We start from the raw sequence: 27,213 nt of genomic DNA, 5'->3' as shown, positions 1-27,213 counted from the left end.
GTTATTGTCCATCTTGTGATAAATGATCTGGCTTGCAATGAGGTTTCAAAGGTGAAAGAAGCTTTTCACACACTTGGAAATGATATACGGGAGGTTGCATCAACTGCATCATTCTCTGCAGTTTTGCCTGTGCATAACCTTCAGCATGACAGGAAGATGCGCATTAAGGAATTCAATGTATGGCTTGGTGAATGGTGTCTGAACCAAGGGTTTGGCTTTGTGTCTCATGTTAGCTCTCGTTGGAATGAAAAAGAACTGTACAAGTAAGATGGTTTGCATCTTTCTCTCAAGGGAACGAATGTCCTCGGTGAACAGTTCAAAGTATTTTCTAAGGAGCATTTAAACTAGGAAAGGGGGGCAAAAGAGTGATAATCCAGCAGTCCGACTGCCCCCCGAAACAATGCCAGAAGATGCCAGTAGCACAGAGGTTAAGAAATTACAAGATCAGAGTCTTGTCTACAAATGCTCGCAGTTTAGGGAATAAGATCAATGAACTTGAGTCTATAATGGCATCTGAGAATATAGATGTAGTGGCTGTTACTGAGACGTGGTTCAATGAGAGTAATGACTGGGATATAACAATACCAGGGTTCTCTCTATATAGGAAAGACAGAGAAGGCAAGAAAGGGGGAGGGGTGGCCCTGTATGTGAAAGATAGCATAAAATCTAATTTAATACAAGTTAGCGAGAACAATTTAGAGTCAGTTTGGGTTACCTTGCAGCTTGATAATCATAAGGTAACTCGAGTAGGTGTGATATATAGACCACCTAGCCAAGTTAAAGAATTAGATGATCTACTAGTTGAGGAAATAGCTAAAATGACATTGAAAGGGGAAGTCATCATTATGGGAGACTTCAATCTTCCTGATGTAAACTGGAAAACCAAAATAGCTAGTTCTGCCAGGAGTACAGATATTCTAAATTCCCTACTGGGATTATCTCTACAGCAAGTAGTTGAGGAGCCAACCCGGAAGGAGGCCATTTTATATTTAGTATTCACAAATGGGAATTTGGTATCTGATATTACTGTAGGGGAAAGCTTGGGATCTAGTGATCACCAGTCAGTGTGGTTTACTACAAGTACAGTGACTGATTCACACCACACAAAAACAAAAGTTTTCGATTTTAGAAAAACTGACTTTTCTAAAATTAGATTAGTGGTATACGAGTCCCTATCAGATTGGAACAGTTTCATTGGAGTCCAGGAGAAATGGGACTACTTAAAAGTGGCACTATTGAAGGCAACAGATAACTGCATTAGGCTTGTCAGTAAAAGCAAAAAAAGGAAGAGACCACTGTGGTACTCAGCAGAAGTGGCCAAAATCATTAAAAACAAAAAGATAGCATTTAGTAATTATAAAAAAAAACGAAACGGGGATGACAGGCAAATTTATAAGATTAGGCAGAGAGAGGCCAAACAAGTTATAAGAGCTTCTAAAGCACAGGCAGAAGAGAAATTAGCTCAGTCAGGGAAAAAAGGCGATAAAGGCATTATTCAGATACATAAATGAAAAAAGGAAACTAAAACAAGGAATTACCAAATTAAAAACAAAAGAAGGAAGGTATATGGAAGAAGATAAAGAACTAGCTGACTGCCTCAATGAATACTTCTGTTCAGTTTTTACAAAGGAAAATGAAGGAAAAGGACCTCAGGAAGGAAGACTAATGAATCTTTTGATGCATGTGTCTTTACAGAGGAAGAGGTTCTAAGTCAGCTGTCTAAAATGAATACAAGTAAGTCACAGGGGCCTGATGGGATACACCCAAAGCTATTAAAAGAGCTCAGCGGTGAACTAGCAAAACCATTAACAGATTTATTTAACCAATCACTGGTAACAGGAGTCGTCCCAGAAGATTGGAAATTAGAAAATGTTGTGCCCATTCACAAGAAAGGTAGTAGGGAGGAATCGGGCAACTATAGTCCAGTAAGCCTGACATCAATAGTGGGGAAATTAATGGAAACCATACTTAAGGAGAGGATTGTGGAACATCTAAAATCCCATGGATTGAAAGATGAAAAACAGCATGGGTTTACTTCAGGGAGATCATGTCAAACTAATCTTATTGATTTTTTTGATTGGGTGACTAAAATAATAGATGGCGGAGGTGCAGTAGACATCGCTTATCTAGACTTTAGTAAGGCTTTTGATACTGTCCCACATAGAAGGCTTATCAATAAATTGCAGTCTTTGGGCTTGGACTACCATATTGTTGAATGGATGAGGCAGTGGCTGAGGGACAGACAACAGAGGGTTGTAGTCAATGGAGTATATTCAGACCAAGGTCTTGTTACCAGTGGGGTACCTCAGGGATCTGTTCTGGGACCCATATTGTTTAATATCTTTATCAGCGAAATTGCAGAAGGCCTCGATCGTAAGGTGTGTCTTTTTGCTGATGACACAAAGATTTGTAACAGGGTTGATGTTCCTGGAGGGATACACCAAATGGAAAAGGATTTAGGAAAACTAGAGGAATGGTCAAAAATCTGGCAACTAAAATGTAATGTTGATAAGTGCAAGATAATGCACCTGGGACGTAAAAACCCAAGAGCAGAATATAAAATCAGTGACACAGTCCTGACCTCAGTATCTGAGGAAAGAGATTTAGGGATCATTATTTCAGAAGACTTAAAGGTAGGCAGACAATGTCATAGAGCAGCAGGAAATTCTAGCAGAATGCTTGGGTGTATAGGGAGAGGCATTACCAGTAGAAAGAGGGAGGTGCTCATGCCGCTCTACAGAGCACTAGTGAGACCTCATTTGGAGTATTGTGCTCAGTACTGGAGACCATATCTCCAGAAGGATATTGATACTTTGGAGAGAGTTCAGAGAAGAGCTACTAAACTGGTACATGGATTGCAGGATAAAACTTACCAGGAAAGATTAAAGGACCTTAACATGTATAGCTTGGAAGAAAGACGAGACAGAGGGGATATGAGAGAAACTTTTAAATACATAAAGGGAATCAACAAGGTAAAAGAGGAGAGAATATTTAAAAGAAGAAAAACTGCTACAAGAGGACATAGTTTTAAATTAGAGGGGCAAAGGTTTAAAAGTAATATCAGGAAGTATTACTTTACTGAGAGAGTAGTGGATGCATGGAATAGCCTTCCTGCAGAAGTGGCAGCTGCAAATACAGTGGAGGAGTTTAAGCATGCATGGGATAGGCAGAAGGCTATCCTTCATATAAGATAGGGCCAGAGCTATCCATAGTACTCAGTATATTGGGCAGACTAGATGGGCCAAATGGTTCTTATCTGCCGACACATTCTATGTTTATATGGATCCGTTTGCCTCCGCATCGTCAGGCGGACACCAAAACGCTGCAAGCTGCCTCCAGAGCGGAATGGAGACTGATTGGAGGCAAACTGATGCGTTCTGAGCGGATCCTTATCCATTCAGAATGCATTAGGGCAAAACTGATCCGTTTTGGACCGCTTGTGAGAGCCCATGACGGATCTCAGAAACGGAAACCAAAACGCCAGTGTGACAGTAGCCTTAGTCAGTCTGAGGGTAGGTTTGCATGCCTAAATCCACAGCAGATAAATCAATAGCTGAAAACCTGTGTTCAGGGTTTTTGGTGGCAGATTTGTAATTTGGAGGCAGTTTAAGGCCTTCTCCATATTCCCGCGTCAGTTTGACGTCTGTGAAGGATCCGTGTTTGGTCCGTGTGTCTGTTTTTACCCTCCATGTGTCATCCGTAATCCACAGACACTGCTCAGCTGAAAATTATTTTCCAGAGCATCTCCTATCAGTCTTCAGTGAAAAACAGACAGACCACAGATGCAACACGTTCGCATCATGGACCAAAGTAGTGCATGTCTCCATGATTTTCTTTTACTGACCCACAGTGAGTAAAAAAATAAATAAAATACTGATGTGTGAACAGACACATTCAAATCAATGGGGTGTGTGCGGTCCACAGAAAATGCGGACAGCACATGTCAGTGAAAAACGGAAATGTGTACGAGGTCTTAGTGGAGTTTTACAAGAGTTTTCGAGTGAGTTTTTTCCTGTTTCCTTATTGACTCCTATGAAATTCTCAATCAAATCTGCTTCTAAGAAGTAACGCCACGTCTCAAGTGTTTTTCAAACCAGCTACTGAAAGTTTTTTAAATTTAAGTCAATGGGAAACTGTTGATAGAGTTTTGAATGTAGCATTAGCAGCAGAAAACAACTGTTTTCTGCTGCTGAATCAGAGGCAGATTTTAGCCGTGTGAACATACCCACAGTAAATATGGTTCACTTGGTCGAGACGCGCCACATTGATTAAGAAGCTCATGCCTCTTAGGCCTCATGCACACAACCATATTCTGCGGATTGCACACAGAGCCATTCGTTTGTATATGTCCGCCAATAATGTGGACAGCACATGGATGTCATCCGTGTGCTGTCAGCATCTGTGTGGCCGCTCTGCAAATTATAGAACATGTCCTATTCTTGTCGGTTTTGTTGACAAGAATAGGCAGATCTATTAGGAAAGTCTGCCATGCACACGGCATGTATCCTTATACTGCAGATCCGTGGTTTCCAGATAGTAACATACAGACGGTCGTGTGCACGTAGCCTTAATCCAAAAGTACACCTGACTCTGAAATCTACAGCAGCTCAGAACTGGCATCAATTTCTGCTATAATTTAAGACAGTTTATAGTAGATATGGTGATCACCTACTGATGACCCATCATGAGGATAGGTCATTATGTAAATCCCAGAGAACCCCTTTAATAACCAATCAATTTCCAGCCTTGGATCCTATCCGACAGACCCCAGCAAACGGCTATTATTGCTGAGGGAAAATTTTGTTCGGCCGTACATTTCTCCTGAAATGCAGTATTACATGCCGGACATTCACATGTGCAAACCATGGTCCACCCGAGAAGCTCCTCTTTCTTGGTGACCTATATGTCTTAATACAAAGGTGTTGGTTTTAATGCGATGGTTGGTTTTCTTGGGCAACAAATGTTCTCACCAGTGGTAGAGCAACTGTGTGCCTGTCCTCTGTAAATCCCATGTTGCTGCCATATAACGGAGGTTGAGCTGCTTGAGTTGGGGCTGGATTGATCACTTACCTTCCTTACATAGGAAACCAGCTCCCCAGAGTAATACTGAGAGACGCTGAGGAGATCAGAACTGTTGGCCTGGTTGATTCGCAGTAAAGGTAAGTCAAGGGCGGACGCCAGCTGTAATGCCAAACAAAAGGTGTAATCAATAATGGTCTGCACCTCACACTGCACGTGGCTTTGGCAGGATTCAAAAGCCATAAAACACAACGCCATTCTCCAGGGGGGCAGCTACAGCGATCTCTCAGAATGGTATTTGCTGCCAACTGCAGCTAAAATGGGACACAAAACACACATATTTTAGGCCGTGTTCACACCACAATTTAACATACACGTTGGGGAAAAAATACGGATTCAGAAGTGTGGTATACTGCACTTCTCTATCCTGCAGAGTCCAGCATAAAAACAGATAGGTTAACCCTATGGTGATACCACTGTATGGCATCCATTTAACACATACGTCATGTGTATACGTTAAACATAAGACAAAAACGTGATGTGAACACAGCCTTGTGTCATTTAGCATGGTGGAAATGACGTCAGTGAGCGTGGCCGTATCCTAATGCAGCAGCGACAACTGCGCATTTGTTGTGATGAGATTCTGAAAATGACCCTAAAATATGGCGGCGCTGATGAGGTGTGGTGTAGACTCTTACCTTTAGGAACGTGGCTCTCAGTTTGGTGACCATGGAAGGATTGGCTCTTATGCTCTCCTGCATAATTGATGTGAAACTAGAACAAAACGCATGGTTATTATACACTCAAGGAACACGCTCAAAACGTTAAAGCAGAGGTTTAGCCATAGGGATAAAAGGCCACGGTGCCTGAATGGACTTAATAGTCCTCCTGCCACATAAGGAGACACCACTATTATAAATGTGTGTGGGGGGGGGCTGGTACAGACTTTTCCGTTGCTTTAAAGGAGTTGTCTTATCTGAGACATTGGTGGCAAATCGCTAGGATATACCATCAATTTCAAAGAGGTGTGGATCTCACCTCTGGGACCCTAACTATCTCCAGTGTGGTCCCCCCGAAGTGAGTGGAGAGCGGCCGTGCATGCGTGGCAATCCTCCAACATTAAAAGGTTTCTATCACACACTTTTCACTATTAAACAGGCTGACATTATACATGTGCAAATGTCACCTGAATTTAACTCTGAAATTCTTTTTTTTCAGTGTGCCCCCGTGTTTGTGCAATTATATATTTTATTATATGCTAATCAGCCTTTAAGAGCAGGGGGGGGGGCCTTGCACCTGCTCCAAGCGGCTCCGTTCACCCACCTCTTTCCACTCCCTTCTACTCTTGATTGACAGGGCCAGGCCAGCGTTGGTCTCTTCCTGTCGGCCCTGTCTGCCGGGGAAATATCACGCCTGCACCGTCCAGTTCAGTATTCGGCGCAGGCGCAGTGAGGGAAGGACGCTCGCCGTCTGCCTCACTGCGACGTATTTGGCGCAGGTGCAGTGAGGAAGCCGGCCAGAGTAGAAGGGAGTGGAAAGAGGTGGGCGAACGGAGCCTCTAGGAGCAGGTGCAACGCCCCCCTCCCCCCTACTCCTAAAGGCTAATTAGCATATTACAAAAATTATAATTGCAGAAAAACGGGGGCACAATGAAAAAAAAAAAAGAATAGCAGAGTTAAATTCAGGTGACATTTGCACATGTATAATGTCAGCCTGTTTAATAATGAAAAGTGTGGCGACAGAAAACCCTTTAACTTCTTCTCTATGGGACTGCCAAAAATAGTCAAGTGTTGGCTTGGCCATTTCCAGCAGCCCCACTGTGGTGAAGGTAGAGGTCGCAGGGCATGCACAGCTGCTTTCCACTCGCTTCTGAGGGGCCATTCTGGAGATAGTGGGGTGTTTGGCTATTTTCGGAAGTCCCACAGAAATGAATGAAGTGCAGGACGAGCATGTGTAGTGCGGGGCCCTCTCCTTCACATCAGGGGCCCGTTTTAGAGCTGTCTCAGAGGTGGGGGCAGCACCTATCTGACTTAGAGGACATATCCTTGCGATATGCCATCAAATTCCCAGATGAAACAACACCTTTAAAGGATTGTTCAACAAAGACTACTTATCCACAGGATGCAATGGAGGTCCCCGAGTCCCCATGTGGAGTGCACACGGGTGAATCACTGCTAGGAGACTGTCAGAGATGGATGGGAGCACCATCTTAATCTGTCCCATAGTAGAGAATGGAGTAGCACTTACACATGCAAACTAATGCTTGTAAGCTCTTGCGATCATGGCCCTCACACCTAGAGCTTCAATTGCATGTTAGCCTGTAACCCTGTGATGTCTTTTTTTTTTTTTTTATCTACATGTAAACTGTTCAAACACCATAAGGCAAAAATCTGTCCTTTAAGTGGATGCCTACCTGTCAATCAGTTGCCAGGCATAGGACAGGTCACCCACAATCTGCATGGTGATCAGCACCTCTTCTTTAATGTTGATTGTGCGAATCATCTGATGCAGAAACTTCCTGGTGTCAGCGAGGAACTGGCACACCTGAAGGTTACTTTCCAGCTGGTGAAACTCTTGCACCTATAGAAAGTCATAGTGATGATATATTGTACAAGATAGAAGGGGAAAAGCTGAGCTCAGGGGAATACAGGTTTCTAGAACTTCATTCAAGTATTTCACTTAAAAAAATAAGCTGTTCAACATTCCTCTCCCACTCCGGGATTCTTCCTCTACCTACGGATGGCAAAAGCCTATGTGTCCTGCTTCTCTGTCCATTCATAGAGAAAGCCTGTGAGTCCTGCCTCAACCGCCCAGTCAAAGAGAAAGCCTGTGAGTCCTGGTTTCACCACACACTCATAGCAAAAGACTATGTGTCCTGCTACCCTCAACCACCCATAGATAAAGCCTTCTTCTCTAGCCAACTCATAGAGAAAGTCTGGGAATCCTTCTCCCCCTGTTTACTCATAGAGAAAGCCTGGGAGTTCTGTCCCCCCCCCCCCCCCCGTTTACTCATAGAGAAAGCCTGGGAGTCCTGTCCCCCCCGTTTAATCAGAGAAAGCCTGGGAGTTCTGTCTCCCCCCCCCCCCCCATTTACTCATAGAGAAAGCCTGGGAGTCCTGTCCCCCCCCGTTTACTCAGAGAAAGCCTGGGAGTCCTGTCCCCCCCCCAGTTTACTCAGAGAAAGCCTGGGAGTCCTGTCCCCCCCCCCCAGTTTACTCATAGAGAAAGCCTGGGAGTCCTGTCCCCCCCAGTTTACTCAGAGAAAGCCTAGGAGTCCTGTCCCCCCCCCCCCCCAGTTTACTCAGAGAAAGCCTGGGAGTCCTGTCCCCCCCCCCAGTTTACTCATAGAGAAAGCCTGGGAGTTCTGTTCCCCTGTTTACTCATAGAGAAAGCCTGGGAGTCCTCCTTCCCCCGTCCATACATGTTGATTTCCAACTTTTTGTTTGATAGTATATACATAGAGAGCTGTCAAACACTGCATGCGGATGGGGTAAGCACAACCCACATGCTTTCTCTATCAATAGGAGGTGGATGCAGGTCTCATAAAACTTTCTTAAAGTCCCACCCGGCGTGACTTATTGTAAACAAATGGATCATACATGAAAACCAAACATGGTCAATGAAACAACCCCAGGAGAGAGGACACTTTCAATCACCAGCTGACTGATGACTGAATGAGACACGAGGATCTCTCACCTCTTCCAAGGCTTGTATGAGCTGTACGGTCTTCCTTCCAGCAGCCGTGGAATCATCGTAGTTTAAGGACTGGATCTGTTTGGAGATTTCCCGGAACCAGGCCTGCAGGTTTTCTGTGAATGAATGAGAGAAGGTAACACTGTGATGTACTATGTGCATGGTACGTAGCTTCCTTCACCACTAACATCTCAAAATGGAAACGTGAGGATTTTTCCTATAGGCCATCGGCATTTCATAAGCTCTGCGACTTTCTGATATACTTTGCTCTTCCATTCCTCACTATTTTCAAGAATAAGGTCGGTAAACGAAGATGCAAAACACAAAAGGTTTTCTATAACTGCACCCAGTCTAGATAATCCTCTGTGAGGGAACTTTCACACTTGCATTGCTGGATTCCGGCAGGCAGTTCTGTCGCTGCAATCTGTATGAAAAAACGGATACCATTTGTGGAAGGATCCGGATGCGAAACCGTCTCACAAATGCATTGCAATGCCGGATCCATCTCTCCGGTTGTAATCCGGCAAAAAACGGATCCGGTATTTATCTTTTCCACATTTTTAAAGGTCTGTGCATGCGCAGAACCGCAAAACTGGATCGGTTTTTCCGGAACACTTGGAGCCGGATCCGGCATTAATGCATTTCAATGTAAAATAATGCCGGATCCGCCAAGTGTTCCAGAATTTTGGACGGAAAAAATACTGCAGCGTGCTGCGGTATTTTCTCCGTCCAAAAAACCTACAGTGACTGAACTGAAGACATCCTGATGCATCCTGAACGGATTACTCTCCATTCAGAATGCATGGGGATAAAACTGATCAGTTCTTTTCCGGTATTGAGCCCCTAGGACGGAACTCAAAACCGGAAAAGTTTAACGCAAGTGTGAAAGTACCCTTAGCTAAATATATCAGCAGCACAAATCTGCTTCCTGTGTGGCATCCAAAGAAGGTTATCATTCACATATAGCCAGCAGAGATCTTGAAAAATTGCAAAACTTATGAGAATACCATGAATAAGCTTTATTAAACTCCATCTAAGCCTCTCTGCCCCTTTTCTGCAGAAGACTTGAGTAAGATGAGGCAGACTAGTCGCTAGATACAGACTATGGTTGTCAGGCAATGTCTCCCTAGCAACCCATTTGTCAAACCGTCGGTGTGCTGCGAACGGACAAGTTAAAAATGAGATTGTCACCACTACGATCACCAACAGTAACTTCAGTGCCATCGTACCATTCTTCTCCACCCTGGTGAGAGGTTTAACCCCAGAGAAGACATCAGCGAGTTCCGTCATACGCTCCGATCCTTCCTTCTTATAGTTCTCCCATTTGGTCTGTTTTTCTGATAACATTTGCTTAAACATCTGAAATTAAAAGATTTAAATAAGGGAGGCGTCCTCTTCCTGGGGCTCGCTCTACTAAGTGGGGTTAAAGAAAAGGAGTTTAAGACAAGGAGCAGGAAACTAAGGTTTTATAGAATGTCCTTGTGTCTTGTTGGCTTAATTCTAGCTAGTCCTTCACCTGCAGCAGACGGGGTCTAGTTACTTTTTTACTGTTGTAATCCCCATTTAGTATGTGTTGCACAATTGATAGCGCCGTCCAGTGCACATCTTGCATGATGGATGCCGTCCTGGAACAGCCCTTCGAGGGTGGATAAGGATATCTTTGTTCAAGATGTGAGCAAATTACCCGTTTGGAATCGCTAATCGAGTCTCTAAATGGGCAAGTTGCAACACTGAGAGGCATTGACAATTTGCAAAAGAGTTTGCTTCTCACCGAGCAAGCACTCCTTGGGGTAGATGAGGAGGAGGGTGACAGAGAGGAGGCTGAGGAAAGTGAGGTAGCTAGCTGGGTAACAGTTAGAAAGCGGGGTAGAGGGGAGAGTGCCAGGGAGGCTAGCCCTGATCTGTCACACCCCAACAAGTTTGCACGTTTGGCAGATGAGGGGGATGTCGGTTCAGGGACGGCACTGCCGCAGCCGGACACTTCCTCTGCCAGTCAGGGGAATGTCAGCTCCAGTAAGCAGGGGACCAGGAGAGCAGGGCAGGCCAGACAGGTGCTGGTAGTGGGAGACTCCATTATTAGGGGAACAGATAGGGAAATCTGTCACAAAGACCGTGATCGCCGAACAGTGTGCTGTCTTCCTGGCGCTAGAGTTCGACTCATTGCGGATCGGGTTGACAGATTACTGGGAGGGCCTGGAGAAGATCCAGCGGTCATGGTCCATATCGGAACCAATGACAAAGTTAGAGGTAGGTGGAGAGTCCTTAAAAATGATTTCAGGGATTTAGGTCAAAAGCTGAGGGCAAGGACCTCAGAGGTAGTATTTTCCGAAATACTGCCTGTACCACGGGCCACACAAGAAAGGCAGCGGGAGATTAGGGAGGTTAACAAGTGTCTCAAGAACTGGTGTAGGAAGGAGCGGTTTGGGTTCCTGGAGAACTGGGCCGACTTCTCTATCGGCTACAGGCTCTATCGTAGGGACGGGCTGCACCTCAATGGGGAAGGGGCAGCTGTGTTGGGGGAGAAGATGGCTAGAAGGTTGGAGGAGTGTTTAAACTAGGGACTGGGGGGGAGAGGGTAATTACACTATAGAAGGGGAAGATAGGGCAGATAGAGACCGGGGGCAGGTAGTGGGACTGGGGGTGGAATGGAAGGAGGGACTAGAACAGTTCAGAAGGAAAGGTGTAAGGTAAAAAATATACATAAACCTCTCAAATGTATGTATACTAATGCCAGAAGCCTGACTAATACAACTGGGGAACTGGAATTAGTGATGTGTGAGGAGGACTATGACATAGTGGGAAGAACTGAGGCATGGCTGGATGATAGCTATGACAGTGGGAATAACTGAGACATGGCTGGATGATAGCTATGACAGTGGGAATAACTGAGACATGGCTGGATGCTGGCTATGACAGTGGGAATAACTGAGACATGGCTGGATGATAGCTATGACAGTGGGAATAACTGAGACATGGCTGGATGATAGCTATGACAGTGGGAATAACTGAGACATGGCTGGATGCTGGCTATGACAGTGGGAATAACTGAGACATGGCTGGATGATAGCTATGACAGTGGGAATAACTGAGACATGGCTGGATGATAGCTATGACAGTGGGAATAACTGAGACATGGCTGGATGATGGCTATGACTGTGGGAATAACTGAGACATGGCTGGATGATAGCTATGACAGTGGGAATAACTGAGACATGGCTGGATGATAGCTATGACAGTGGGAATAACTGAGACATGGCTGGATGATGGCTATGACTGTGGGAATAACTGAGACATGGCTGGATGATAGCTATGACATTGGGAATAACTGAGACATGGCTGGATGATAGCTATGACATTGGGAATAACTGAGACATGGCTGGATGATAGCTATGACAGTGGGAATAACTGAGACATGGCTGGATGATAGCTATGACAGTGGGAATAACTGAGACATGACTGGATGATGGCTATGACTGGGCAGTTATTGTACAAGGTTACAGTCTGTTTAGAAAGGATCGTCAAAACCGGAGAGGGGGAGGGGTCTGCCTTTATGTAAAGTCCTGTCTAAAGCCGACACTCCGAGAAGATATAAGTGAGGGACATGGACATGTGGAGTCACTGTGGGTAGAAATACATGGAGCTAAAAACAACAATAAATTACTAATAGGAGTTTACTATAAACCACCTAATATACCAGAGTACACAGAAAATCTACTACTAAACGAGATAGACAAGGCGGCAAATCATAATGAGGTGGTTATTATGGGGGACTTCAACTACCCAGATATAGACTGGGAAACTGAAACCTGTACATCTCATAAAGGAAACAGGAAGAGTGCCAGGGAGGCTAGCCCTGATCTGACACACCCCAACAAGTTTGCACGTTTGGCAGATGAGGGGGATGTCAAAGACAATTACCTTTCCCAACTGGTTCAGGACCCGACTAGAGGGACGGCCATACTGGACTTAGTATTAACCAATAGACCTGACAGAACAACAGACGTGCAGGTTGGGGGACACCTGGGAAATAGTGACCATAAAGTAATAACTTTCCAATTATCATTCAAAAGAGCGTTTCTACAGGGAGGAACAAAAATACCAAACTTCAAAAAAGCTAAATTTAGCCAACTAAGAGAGGCCATAGGCCTAACTAACTGGGACAAAGTCGTCAAAAATAAAAATACAGCCTCAAAATGGGATATCTTTAAAAGCATCCTAAAATCTCATTGTGAGAGGTACATACCATTTGGGAATAAAAGGTTAAGGAACAAAAAGAAACCAATGTGGATAAACAGAACTGTAAAGAAAGCAATAAATGACAAAAAGAAAGCATATAAATCACTAAAACAGGAGGGGGGCGAGGAAGCACTGAAAAACTATAAAGGAAAAAAATAGAACAGCGGCCAAACTAGAGACCGAGAGATTAATTGCAAAAGAGAGTAAAACTAACCCTAAAATGTTCTTCAATTATATAAATGTTAAAAAGTATAAATCTGAAGGTCCAAAAACAGAGCCTGGAAACTATAGGCCGGTAAGTTTAACATCTGTTGTGGGTAAACTGTTTGAAGGTTTTCTGAGAGATACTATCTTAGAGCATCTCAACGGAAATAAGCAAATAACGCCATATCAGCATGGCTTTGTGAGGGATCGGTCATGCCAAACTAATTTAATCAGTTTCTATGAGGAGGTAAGTTCTAGACTTGACAGCGGCGAATCAATGGATGTCGGATATCTGGACTTCTCCAAAGCATTTGACACTGTACCACATAAAACGTTAGTATATAAAATGAGAATGCTCGGACTGTGAGAAAACGTCTGTATGTGGGTAAGTAACTGGCGGAGGGATAGAAAACAGAGGGTGGTTATTAACGGTACACACTCAGATTGGGTCACTGTCACTAGTGGAGTACCTCAGGGGTCAGTATTGGGCGCCATTCTCTTCAATATATTTATTAATGGTCTTGTAGAAGGCTTGCATAGTAAAATATCAATTTTCGCAGATGACACTAAACTGTGTAAAGTAATTTACACTGAAGAGGACAGTATACTGTATATATACTACAGAGGACAGTATACTGTATATATATATACTACAGAGGACAGTATACTGTATATATACTACAGAGGACAGTATACTGTATATATATACTACAGAGGACAGTATACTGTATATATATATATATATATACTACAGAGGACAGTATACTGTATATACACTACAGAGGACAGTATACTGTATATATACTACAGAGGACAGTATACTGTATATATACTACAGAGGACAGTATACTGTATATATATACTACAGAGGACAGTATACTGTATATATATACTACAGAGGACAGTATACTGTATATATATACTACAGAGGACAGTATACTGTATATATATACTACAGAGGACAGTATACTGTATATATATACTACAGAGGACAGTATACTGTATATATACTACAGAGGACAGTATACTGTATATATACTACAGAGGACAGTATACTGTATATATACTACAGAGGACAGTATACTGTATATATACTACAGAGGACAGTATACTGTATATATACACTACAGAGGACAGTATACTACTACAGAGGGATCTGGATAGATTGGAGACTTGGGCAGATAAGTGGCAGATGAGGTTTAACACTGACAAATGTAAAGTTATGCACATGGGAAGGAATAATGCAAGTCACCCGTACATACTAAATGGTAAAACACTCGGTAACACTGACATGGAAAAGGATCTAGGAATTTTAATAAACAGCAAACTAAACTGTAGAAACCAGTATCAGGCAGCTGCTGCCAAGGCCAATAAGATAATGGGTTGCATCAGAAGGGGCATAGATGCCCGTGTTGAGAACATAGTCCTACCACTTTACACATCACTAGTGAGACCACACATGGAGTACTGTGTACAGTTCTGGGCTCCTGTGAACAAGGCAGACATAGCAGAGTTGGAGAGGGTCCAGAGGAGGGCAACTAAAGTAATAATTGGAAAGGGTGGACTACAGTACCCTGAAAGATTATCAGCATTAGGGTTATTCACCTTAGAAAAAAGACGACTGAGGGGAGATCTAATTACTATGTATAAATATATTAGGGGTCAGTACAGAGATCTATCCCATCATCTATTTATCCCCAGGACTGTGACTGTGACGAGGGGACATCCTCTGGAAAGAAGGTTTGTACACAAACATAGAAAAGGATTCTTTACGGTAAGAGCAGTGAGACTATGGAGCTCTCTGCCTGAGGAGGTGGTGATGGGGAGTACAATAAAGGAATTCAAGAGGGGCCTGGATGTATTTCTGGAGCGTAATAATATTACAGGCTATGGCTACTAGAGAGGGGTCGTTGATCCAGGGAGTTATTCTGATGCCTGATTGGAGTCGGGAAGGAATTTTTTATTCCCCTAAAGTGGGGAAAATTGGCTTCTACCTCACAGTTTATTTTTTGCCTTCCTCTGGATCAACTTGCAGGATGACAGGCCGAACTGCATGGACAAGTGTCTTTTTTCGGCCTTATGTACTATGTTACTATGTTACATAATTTTTGGCTTATTTAGACTTTTTAGGCTTAAAAATGCCTACCTTTTTGAAAACGCTTCCGTAAATCATATAATTTTACTATAAAATAGGCTTTTGATTCATGTTTGTCATCATCTTGATATATCACATGTCTGTTCTAAGGTAAATGGGTCAGGGCTACCACTAAGAACCATGATTGGTAGGGATGTCCTTTTTTAAGGTGTATGGTATGTGAATTTTTGTTCTTTTACTTTCATTTTTCCGATCAGGTCAAAAAGACATTGGAGTGACTGGCGCATACAGTAAAGAACAGTAAATCCCAATATCACATACGGATAACATTACCTCCTTCAACTGGAACTCAAACTGAGCCGTGTCTAGCAGCAGCTGGAACAGGACCTTGGGGTTGTACTTCGATTCGGCCAGAACTTGGTCTTTTACCTGTCGGAGTCGCTTGTTATTTGGGTCATAAGCTGGGAAAAAAACAGGATTTAGTTATTTTAGCAGAAATGCTTTATATTATAATGGCCCTAGCAATGCAAGAAGTTTGAGAGATCATTGGGCAATAATTTTAAACATTATTTTTGTTGCGTTCGATTTTTCAGCTGATTTAGGGTCCATTCACACGTCCGCAAGTGTTTTGTGGTCCGCAAATTGAGGATCCGCAAAACACGGACACCGGCCATGTGCGTTCCGCATTTTGCGGACCGCACATGGCCGGCACTTTAAATAGAGATGCCTTTTCTTGTCCGTGTCTGCGGACAAGAATAGGACATGCTCTTTTTTTTTCCGGAACGGAAGTGCGGAGGCGGACAGCACATTGTGTGCTGTCCGCATCTTTTGCAGCCCCATGGAAAATGAATGGGTCCGGATCCGTTCCGCAACATTGTGGAACGGATCCGAAACCATTTTGCGGACGTGTGAATAGACCCTTAGACTAAAATAGGCACGCTGACCTCAAAACGGCAGTTTTCTTCTATCACGTCCGTTTTTTTTTTCTCTACAGCTTATCTTAATGCAATTATTCTGCCTCGAGGGGAGCACTAGTGCTTTTCTACTGGCCAAGAGAGAACCGCCCTCGAGTGGGAAGAGGTGAAGGACGACCTTTTTGTCTAGGCTATTCCGTCTGTCTTTGTGAAGAACATGTAGACAAAGAGTCATTGAGTTGTTGCAATATCACAAACACAATTGGATCATCTGTGTTGACCTTAAAATGGCATGCTTCCTTCTTGGTCAGCAATGCGGATACACCAAGTATCCTTGTTTTCTGTGTATGTGGGACAGCAGGGCTCGTGAGAAGCATTGGCTGGAGAGTAGTGTTGAGAGAACTTGTGTTTCGAGTTCGGAGTACAAAGCTCGGGTTATCTTAAGAATTCTGTTACGGATTCCGCTACCACAGACCATAACATATGGTCCGTGGTAGCGGAATCCATAACGGAATTCTTAGATAACCCGACCCTTGTACACCGAACTTGAAACACAAGTTTGCTCCTCCCTAGTGGAGAGGAATCGGCCCTCCAAGATCTGACCTCAAACCTGGTGATCCAAACATCATTCTACATGAGACACGTCTTATATTCCCACCTCTGCACATGAAACTGGGTCTCACGAAGCAATTTGTTAAGACTTTGCCAACTGAAGGAGACTGTTTCAAGTACCTCACGTATGTCAGAACTCCCCCAAAAGAAGGCTTGGTGAGGACTTTCTTGGAAATACATGAACAACAATTACATCAAAATTGTCCAGAAACTCTTGGGAGAGCTACAAAATGCTTGGTTGCAACATGAGCACCAAGGGGCCCTTCTTGCTAACTTCCCGAAAAACGTGATGAGCAAGGTAAACGATTCCACCAAGATTTGAAGTTCATTGAGGGATGGTATCAGGGTAGATGCGATGTACATATGATGGCTGACTATTGTTGGAGCATCAGGTCAGATTGTCCACAGATTGAACTCTCCAGGAAAAGCTAGAAGCGTGCATTTTTACCTTAACTGCTACCTAACTTTACTACTTGCACACAATTTGACTTACAGTATCCTTTGTATGAACAAAATACCTTTAAATAAACATTACATCCGGGTCATTTTGCATTATTTTCCATTGTATGTACATTTTTGTATGGTTTTTGAGTAAAAAAGGAGGGTATATGAAAATGTTGTTGCGACAGAGAAAAACTGGGGTCACTTTTGGATTCAGAAGACAACAGTTAGTCAAAAACAAGTATCAGATGTAAATCAATGAAAATTGGGTTCCCCAGTTAAAGCATCTTGAAAAAAAAAATGAGAGGGACTGTCTGGTTTGTTGATCATCTATTCTTTTGGCCTCTTCATTGTCTACCTCGGTCCATCTAACTTCACCCCGTCTATTTAGTAGCCCCGGTGCAGGGTGTCGCGGCTTCATCCCGCTCACTTGAGTAGGACGAAGCTGGGATAGTCCTGCTGCTACTATACGGACGGCGTGCAGGGAGATGGCCCTGTCCAAACAATGAAGAGGCTCGCATGGTGCAGTGGCCCATTCAAACTGTTGATCACTGGAGGTGCAGCGGTCGGCCACCTACCTATTCTGAGGGTAAGCCATCAATATCTTAAATCCAGAAAACCCTTCAAAGCCTCTGCCACTTGACAACAGCTCTCTGTGCTCTATAAATGAGTAAATCAGAATATTACCCGAGTCTGCAGTATGCAGCATCAGCCACCGGATGGCGACATTACAGTCTCTCAGGCAGTTCAGCAGCTTGGGGATATTATCCAGTACAAACTCCTCTCTCAGGAATCCCTCCTTCAGGAACTGCTGCACTTGAGGGTGAAGACGCTCCATGATAGCGGCATACCGGCATGCCTGATGGAACAATATATAAATATAGATTAAAAGTAGTCACAGGACTTCATATAAATGGAAATGACATGATAAACTTAGGGCTCTTTCACACGAGCGGGTAATCTGCTGCGTGAAAGAGAACTTAGCGCCGTTCCGGACAGCAGAGACACGGAGCATTAACATGATTGATAATGCTCTGTGCCTCTCTGTGATCTTTTTACTACAAAATCACGGTGACAATTTTATCTTACTGTGAATTTGTAGTAAAAAGATCAATCATGTTAATGCTCCGTGTCTCTGCTGTCCGAAACGGGGCTTGGCTCTCTTTCACGCAGCAGATTACCCGCACGGCATCCGCTCGTGTGAAAGAGCCCTTAGTGGTTAGCACTGGAATCTTGGCTATAAATCCAATCACGGCATCATTTGCAGAGTTTATAAATCACAGGTGCTGATGCAGGTTTCTAGAAAATGTACATGGTCCCACCGGAAAACTGGCCTCATGATCCAAATTTAGGAGGCAGTCACGTTACCCATAGCAAATGATACGCTCAATTCTGCAGGAATACAGCAAATAATGAATCGGCACACAGGTTCACGCTACCTGCTCCTTGATGTTGGGCAGATCCAAGGTGTAGTTCAGAGCAGTCTTTGCAGCTTTGTAAGGATCCCAGGCCTCCATAAGATTGACTGTGATCCCCATGTAAATACTGATAACCTGCAGGAAATAACACAACCTCAGGATGGTACGATGGATGGGGCAGTGAGGGCATCCTCCTACACTCACCCTGCTCAGTACTTCTTAGGATGGAAGGCATGGGCACCTTGAAGGGTTTTTATAAGATGAAAGCTTCCAATATGCTTTGTTTTTTCAGTTCTTCAGCATTTTCAAAAAGGTACATGATTGTCAGTGAATGGAAACAATCATTATTTATATCTGGAGGTTAATATTTGCCACCTGTCCCGTGTGTGGTCATGGAGCACCTCTACACAACTTACACTCGCATGGTCAAGAATGACTTGGCACTTACCCAGTTATCAGGGAAATATTTATCCACGATCTCCCTCATCTTGGATTGATGGGTCTGTAGGGTAGAAGGGTGGAAGTATAGGATAACATACAACATGGCAGCTTGTGTGGCCAGAGCGGTGCTCCTGTGTTCTGGTAAAGGGTATGCAGACACCTGAAAAGGAATATCAAACCCTGTGACACCTCGTAGATTAATATGTTACAAATATGAAATACTGGAGCGCACACATATAATGAGAAATGAATGATACCCACAACACTAAGCCTTACTCTATTCCTGCACATAAAGTTTACCCAATAATGTACAAAACTAACCACTGTCAAATGTTTTACATTACTTCTCCTGTACTGATCCTGAGTAACATCCGGTATTATACTCCAGAGCTGCACTCACTATTCTGCTGGTGCAGTCACTGTGTACATACATTACATTACTTATCCTGTACTGATCCTGAGTTACATCCGGTATTATACTCCAGAGCTGCACTCACTATTCTGCTGGTGCAGTCACTGTGTACATACATTACATTACTTATCCTGTACTGATCCTGAGTTACATCCGGTATTATACTCCAGAGCTGCACTCACTATTCTGCTGGTGCAGTCACTGTGTACATACATTATATTACTTATCCTGTACTGATCCTGGGTTACATCCTGTATTATACTCCAGAGCTGCACTCACTATTCTGCTGGTGGAGTCACTATGTACAAACATTACATTACTTATCCTGTACTGATCCTGAGTTACATCCTGTATTATACTCCAGAGCTGCACTCACTATTCTGCTGGTGCAGTCACTGTGTACATACATTACTTATCCTGTACTGATCCTGAGTTACATCCTGTATTACACTCCAGAGCTGCACTCACTATTCTGCTGGTGCAGTCACTGTGTACATACATTACATTACTAATCCTGTACTGATCCTGAGTTACATCCTGTATTACACTCCAGAGCTGCACTCACTATTCTGCTGGTGCAGTCACTGTGTACATACATTACATTACTAATCCTGTACTGATCCTGAGTTACATCCTGTATTATACTCCAGAGCTGCACTCCATATTCTGCTGGTGCAGTCACTATCTACATACATTACTTATCCTGAGTTATATCCTGTATTATACTCCAGAACTGCATCCACTAATCTGCATCTTTCGGAACTTAAATCTCCTAGTGTGCCCCGCTCATTGCTCCTGACCCTCACATTCACATGCACGATGAGCTCGGCTGAGAAAGCACGTGTTCTCAATAGGGACAGGGGAACACACGTCGCAGCTAGACTTCAATGGCAGCAGCTCCCGTCCCATGGGAACTTAAGATTGGACATGCTGAAATGCAACGTGGCAGAGCCTTACCCATATTCGAAAAACAATTTTCTGCCAAATGCTGCACCAAAATGGCAATGCATGACCTTACCCCTACAGGAGGGAAATGCTCATTTTTATTATTTTTTTAAAAGGTACAGTCCAAACTCACCTGGTTATAAATATCATCAGATCGGAGTCTGCCGATCACCATACTGATAAATGTCTCACTTATAGGCACCCGGCTAAAATAGCTCTCGGGGTAGTTTAGAGGCCGTTTAGACCCTGGCTGGCTGGAGTACCCCGTACTGCGCAGCAGTTTGCAGATATCGTCCATATTGGAATCAGCGGAGGATCTAGCAGCACTGAATGATCAAAAACAGAATGTGAACGAATAAGTATAGCTATAGGAAGAAAATAAATAGCAATAAACCATACAGAAGATGGATGCACACACACAAACTAAATACGTTTATATAGATTTCTTTATATGGACTCTGATCTCCTGACCTCATAAACACTCATTATAGCAGAATTCTTATCAAAATGACAAGAATATAGCTTAAAAAAAAAAGCATTTATAAAGTCAGGAGATCAGAGATAAGAGCTACACATGAGCAGTCAGATGATGGGATTCAATGTAAACAGTCTGTAAACAGTCGGATGGCCCTTAGCAACGCTCTTTTGAAGAGTGCTGCTAAGGGCTATTTCAGCCCCAGTTTTCTACCAAAAATAAACGTTTTGGCTAAATAAAGTATATTGCAAAATTGTTACCTATCACTTGCCCTACACTTTAGCAAAAAAATTTATAAATATGACTGTTATTCTTTAAGACAAGTTTAAAAAAAAATTTAAGCCCAAAATGAGTAAAATTCTATAGAAAAAAAAAATAAGAAAAAGTTCCCAAAGGTTTCCATTGCCTTTAAGGGGGTTGTACCAAGATACTACTTTATCCTACCACCCATAAGGGTAACGGACAAGCATCCGATCACGAGAAACGGCGTCTTGCTGCTGCTCCATTTTCTCTATGGGATGGCTGGACATAGCCAGTCTCGGATTCTGCTAAGTGTACTCCCCTATAAGTGGTACGCATGAACAAAATGTTTCACTGTCATGCAAAAGTGCATGAAGGCGCCCATGAGTGTAACGTGCCGGGTGGCACCTTCTAAATTATTTTAGGTGGTGCCACAGTTATAATTAAGAAAAAAGAATAAAAGATAGAAATTGACTATAAGACATAAACTTACATTAAAGGGGTTGCCCGGGATTAGAAGAACATGGCTGCTTTTTCTCTGAACACAGCGCCACACCTGTACACGGGCTGTATCTGGTACCGCAGCTCAGCTCCACTGAAGTGAATGGGGACTAGCTGCAATACCGCACACAACCTGTGGACAGGTGTGGTGCTGTTTCTCGAAGAAAGCAGCCATGTTTTTCTACCCCCTTCAAGACTCAAACGTTGCAGGACAATTGTCGATGAGATATACCTGTATCTGTAGTAAGAGACCAGCATCCTCTCCCGCACTTCTCCCTCAATCTTCTGATCGATCACCAGCAGCATCACCCCGTACAGGTACAAAGCTTCACACTGCAGGCAGAATTCACAAGAGTTCTTTCACTGCACTATTTTATACTGTCTGTCCTAAAAAAGTCATTTTTTTAATGAGAAATAATGTATAAAAGCCTTCTAGGGTTAAAAGGGCAAATGAGCCTTTAGGAGCAACGGAGGCGTTGCCATTACACCTAGAGGCTCAGCTCTCTCTGCAACTGCCGTACCCTCTGCACCTTGATTGACAGGGCCAGGTGTGATCACATTTACACTGCCTGGTCCTGTCAATCAAAGTGCAGAGGGCACGGCAGTTGCAGAGAGAGCGGAGCCTCTAGGTGTAAGGGCGACGCCCCCGTTGCTCCTAGAAGCTCATTTGCATATATTAAAACGTCATTTTTCTCAGTAATGCGGGCACATATGAACATGGGACCAACTCAGATGTCTTCACCTGCCAAGTGCACATGTAACAGGTCAGCCAGTGTCAAAGGTACAAAACTGCTGACAGATGCCCTTTAAAGGGGTTCTGCAGTTTTTTTAAACTGATGATCTATCCTCTGGATAGATCATCAGCATCTTATCGGCGGGGGTCCGACACCCACGACCCCTGCCGATCAGCTGTTTGAGAAGGCAGTAGCGCCACGGCCTACTCTTGGTTTCCCTCAGGCCCAGTGACGTCACGACTAGTATCGATGGCCTGGGCGGGGCTAAGCTCTGTTCACTTGAATGGAGCCTAGCCCCGCCCAGGCCATTGGATTCTAGTCGTGACGTCACTGGGCCTGCGGTAAACAGCGAGAAGGCCGCGGCGCTACTGCCTTCTCAAACAGCTGATCGGCGGGGGTCCCGGGTGTCGGACCCCCGCCGATCAGATGCGGATGATCTATCCAGAGGATAGATCATCAGTTTAAACAAAGTGCAGAACCCCTTTAAGAGACAAATAAAGGCTATCAACGTTTGAAGCTAAAGTCCTGCAGCATTTCTCGGTGTCCCCCATGACAACACTTCCTGCTTATGTTCTTACCCTCTTCTGCTTTGTCAAAAAGTACGCTGCTGGGATTTAAAATCACCATCCTCATTAATGTACTTGTGCTTTGCGCGAAAATCGCAGCATGTTCAGTATTCTGCGTTTTTCACACAACACATGCCCCATAGAAGTGAATGGGGCTGCGTGAAAAACGCATCGCCTCCGCAAGCAAGTGCAGGTGCGATGCGTTTTTCACTGATGGCTGCTAAGAGATGTTGTTTGTAAACCTTCAGTTCTTTTATCACGCGCGTGAGAAACGTATCAAAACGCATTGCACTCGCGCAGAAAAAACTGAACGCGATCGCAGACCAAACTGACTGAAATTGCTTGCGAAATGGTGCGAGTTTCACTGAACGCATCCATCACGCTCGTGTGTAAGAGGCCTTACTCACCAGCAGCTGCTTCCCATCTTCATTGAGAAGAACCGTTTCCAGAGTTTGCTGAATATAAATCCCTTCATTAAGATCGTCCAAATATCTGAAGGCAGATAGACACAAAAAACGTACAAGTGAGGGTCAATGCAGTAAGAGAAATGGACATAAAGTAAAATGGATGCCTAATGTAAATTCTAAAAATATTGTCCACTTTTGTACAAGTGATGGCCTATTTTCAGGATAGACCATCACTATCTGATTGAGGGAGGGGGCAGACATCCGGTGCTGGACCTACCTGGTACCATCCATTGTGTAGTGGGCAGAGCTGGTTACTGCAGCGCTACTCCCAGTAAGCCGCTTCGTCTACTACAGTATGGATGGAGCTGTAAGGTTCTGGCGCTGGAGCTACAGTGAAGCAGCTGATCGGCGTGGCGTCGATCAGACAGCGATGGCCGATCTCTTTCCTAGTTTCACAATTTTTTTAATGTGGAACTGTCCCTACCAGTAATACATGCCACATCTGCCCTCAATAACCCCCACATGTCAACTTCATTCCTGGGCTGATTTTCTCGCCACTTGCAGGGTTTGTCATGGGTGCTCTGCTCTCTCTACACTGGTACACAAACCGCCTTACTATCTACAGCCCGTGTGAGCTGCTTTCCTTGAACGCTTTCCCCCCTCTCCACACAAATCTGACCCGTGCAACTGCCCCTCAGCTATAGTCAACACCAAGAAAAAGGGGGTGGGGGGGGGCAGAGAGAAACAAGAGCTTTGTACTGCCCAGGGTATGCCAGGTTCAGTATAGCAGCCAGCTACGCGAAGGTCTTACAAAGACTCCACAACAGGGAGACTATTTAGATAGTTGCCTAATTTTGCAGATGAGTCATAATAAAAATTAGTTTACACGTGTCCATAGACTTTAATGGCAGTTAAAAAAGAAAACAATCATGTCAATGTTTACTTCTTACAGTAAGGGTGGTGGACGTGTCTGTGAACCGACTGATTCATTTGAAATGTCTTTATCCTTCTAATAAAGGTCTGCGACAGCTGAGGTGTGTATCATGAGGTTCTGCAGCAGCTAATGTGTGTATTATGGGGTTCTGCAGCAGCTGAGGTGTGTATTAGGAGGTTCTGCAGCAGCTGAGGTGTGTATTATGAGGTTCTGCAGCAGCTGAGGTGTGTATTATGAGGTTCTGCAGCAGCTGAGGTGTGTATTATAAGGTTCTGCGGCAGCTGAGGTGTGTATTATGAGGTTCTGCTGCAGCTGAGGTGTGTATTAGGAGGTTCTGCAGCAGCTGAGGTGTGTATTATAAGGTTCTGCTGCAGCTGAGGTGTGTATTAGGAGGTTCTGCAGCAGCTGAGGTGTGTATTATGAGGTTCTGCAGCAGCTAAGGTGTGTATTATGAGGTTCTGCAGCAGCTGAGGTGTGTATTAGGAGGTTCTGCGGCAGCTGAGGTGTGTATTATAAGGTTCTGCTGCAGCTGAGGTGTGTATTAGGAGGTTCTGCAGCAGCTGAGGTGTGTATTAGGAGGTTCTGCGGCAGCTGAGGTGTGTATTATAAGGTTCTGCTGCAGCTGAGGTGTGTATTAGGAGGTTCTGCGGCAGCTGAGGTGTGTATTAGGAGGTTCTGCGGCAGCTGAGGTGTGTATTAGGAGGTTCTGGGGCAGCTGAGGTGTGTATTAGGAGGTTCTGCGGCAGCTGAGGTGTGTATTATGAGGTTCTGCGGCAGCTGAGGTGTGTATTATAAGGTTCTGCGGCAGCTGAGGTGTGTATTAGGAGGTTCTGCAGCAGCTGAGGTGTGTATTAGGAGGTTCTGCTGCAGCTGAGGTGTGTATTATGAGGTTCTGCTGCAGCTGAGGTGTGTATTATGAGGTTCTGCTGCAGCTGAGGTGTGTATTATAAGGTTCTGCTGCAGCTGAGGTGTGTATTATAAGGTTCTGCTGCAGCTGAGGTGTGTATTATGAGGTTCTGCAGCAGCTGAGGTGTGTATTAGGAGGTTCTGCTGCAGCTGAGGTGTGTATTATGAGGCTCTGTAGTAGCTGAGGTGTGTATTATGAGGTTCTGCAGTAGCGGAGGTGTGTATTATGAGGTTCTGCAGCAGCTGAGGTGTGTATTATGAGGTTCTGCTGCAGCTGAGGTGTGTATTAGGAGGTTCTGCAGTAGCGGAGGTGTGTATTATGAGGTTCTGCAGCAGCTGAGGTGTGTATTATGAGGTTCTGCAGCAGCTGAGGTGTGTATTATGAGGTTCTGCTGCAGCTGAGGTGTGTATTATGAGGTTCTGCTGCAGCTGAGGTGTGTATTATAAGGTTCTGCTGCAGCTGAGGTGTGTATTATAAGGTTCTGCTGCAGCTGAGGTGTGTATTATGAGGTTCTGCAGCAGCTGAGGTGTGTATTAGGAGGTTCTGCAGCAGCTGAGGTGTGTATTAGGAGGTTCTGCGGCAGCTGAGGTGTGTATTAGGAGGTTCTGCGGCAGCTGAGGTGTGTATTATAAGGTTCTGCGGCAGCTGAGGTGTGTATTATAAGGTTCTGCGGCAGCTGAGGTGTGTATTAGGAGGTTCTGCGGCAGCTGAGGTGTGTATTAGGAGGTTCTGCGGCAGCTGAGGTGTGTATTATAAGGTTCTGCAGCGGCTGAGGTGTGTATTAGGAGGTTCTGCAGCAGCTGATTTATGTATTATGATGTTCTGCAGCAGCTGATGTGTGTATTATGAGGTTCTGCTGCAGCTGAGATGTGTATTATGAGGTTCTGCTGCAGCTGAGGTGTGTATTATAAGGTTCTGCAGCAGCTGAGGTGTGTATTAGGAGGTTCTGCAGCAGCTGAGGTGTGTATTATGAGGTTCTAATGCAGCTGAGGTGTGTATTATGAGGTTCTAATGCAGCTGAGGTGTGTATTAGGAGGTTCTGCGGCAGCTGAGGTGTGTATTAGGAGGTTCTGCAGCAGCTGAGGTGTGTATTATAAGGTTCTGCAGCAGCTGAGGTGTGTATTATGAGGTTCTGCTGCAGCTGAGGTGTGTATTAGGAGGTTCTGCGGCAGCTGAGGTGTGTATTATAAGGTTCTGCGGCAGCTGAGGTGTGTATTATAAGGTTCTGCGGCAGCTGAGGTGTGTATTAGGAGGTTCTGCGGCAGCTGAGGTGTGTATTAGGAGGTTCTGCGGCAGCTGAGGTGTGTATTATAAGGTTCTGCAGCGGCTGAGGTGTGTATTAGGAGGTTCTGCAGCAGCTGATTTATGTATTATGATGTTCTGCAGCAGCTGATGTGTGTATTATGAGGTTCTGCTGCAGCTGAGATGTGTATTATGAGGTTCTGCTGCAGCTGAGGTGTGTATTATAAGGTTCTGCAGCAGCTGAGGTGTGTATTAGGAGGTTCTGCAGCAGCTGAGGTGTGTATTATGAGGGTCTAATGCAGCTGAGGTGTGTATTAGGAGGTTCTGCAGCAGCTGAGGTGTGTATTATGAGGTTCTAATGCAGCTGAGGTGTGTATTAGGAGGTTCTGCGGCAGCTTAGGTGTGTATTAGGAGGTTCTGCAGCAGCTGAGGTGTGTATTATAAGGTTCTGCAGCAGCTGAGGTGTGTATTATGAGGTTCTGCAGCAGCTGAGGTGTGTATTATGAGGTTCTGCTGCAGCTGAGGTGTGTATTATGAGGTTCTGCTGCAGCTGAGGTGTGTATTATAAGGTTCTGCTGCAGCTGAGGTGTGTATTATAAGGTTCTGCTGCAGCTGAGGTGTGTATTATGAGGTTCTGCAGCAGCTGAGGTGTGTATTAGGAGGTTCTGCGGCAGCTGAGGTGTGTATTAGGAGGTTCTGCGGCAGCTGAGGTGTGTATTAGGAGGTTCTGCGGCAGCTGAGGTGTGTATTATAAGGTTCTGCGGCAGCTGAGGTGTG

General features: G+C 44.4%; 1 protein-coding gene across 2 annotated transcripts in view; it reads right to left on the bottom strand.

Annotated features, from left to right (window-relative positions):
- Positions 1-27,213, bottom strand: part of WASHC5 (WASH complex subunit 5) — a 69,819-nt gene that overhangs the window by 37,292 nt on the left and 5,314 nt on the right. For both annotated transcript variants that reach the window (XM_040431668.1, XM_040431669.1), the window contains exons 4-15: positions 23,354-23,438; positions 21,879-21,979; positions 20,564-20,756; positions 19,081-19,233; positions 18,654-18,767; positions 17,902-18,073; positions 15,581-15,708; positions 9,942-10,071; positions 8,716-8,828; positions 7,433-7,599; positions 5,718-5,793; positions 5,071-5,181 (exon numbers count right to left, since the gene is read on the bottom strand). In XM_040431668.1, coding sequence (XP_040287602.1) covers positions 5,071-5,181; positions 5,718-5,793; positions 7,433-7,599; positions 8,716-8,828; positions 9,942-10,071; positions 15,581-15,708; positions 17,902-18,073; positions 18,654-18,767; positions 19,081-19,233; positions 20,564-20,756; positions 21,879-21,979; positions 23,354-23,438 — 1,543 coding nt within the window. The remainder of the gene's footprint in view (positions 1-5,070; positions 5,182-5,717; positions 5,794-7,432; positions 7,600-8,715; positions 8,829-9,941; positions 10,072-15,580; positions 15,709-17,901; positions 18,074-18,653; positions 18,768-19,080; positions 19,234-20,563; positions 20,757-21,878; positions 21,980-23,353; positions 23,439-27,213) is intronic.

Source organism: Bufo bufo, chromosome 5, assembly GCF_905171765.1.
Source record: "Bufo bufo chromosome 5, aBufBuf1.1, whole genome shotgun sequence".
Lineage (NCBI taxonomy): Eukaryota > Metazoa > Chordata > Amphibia > Anura > Bufonidae > Bufo > Bufo bufo.
This window is presented reverse-complemented; position numbering and strand designations above follow the sequence as displayed.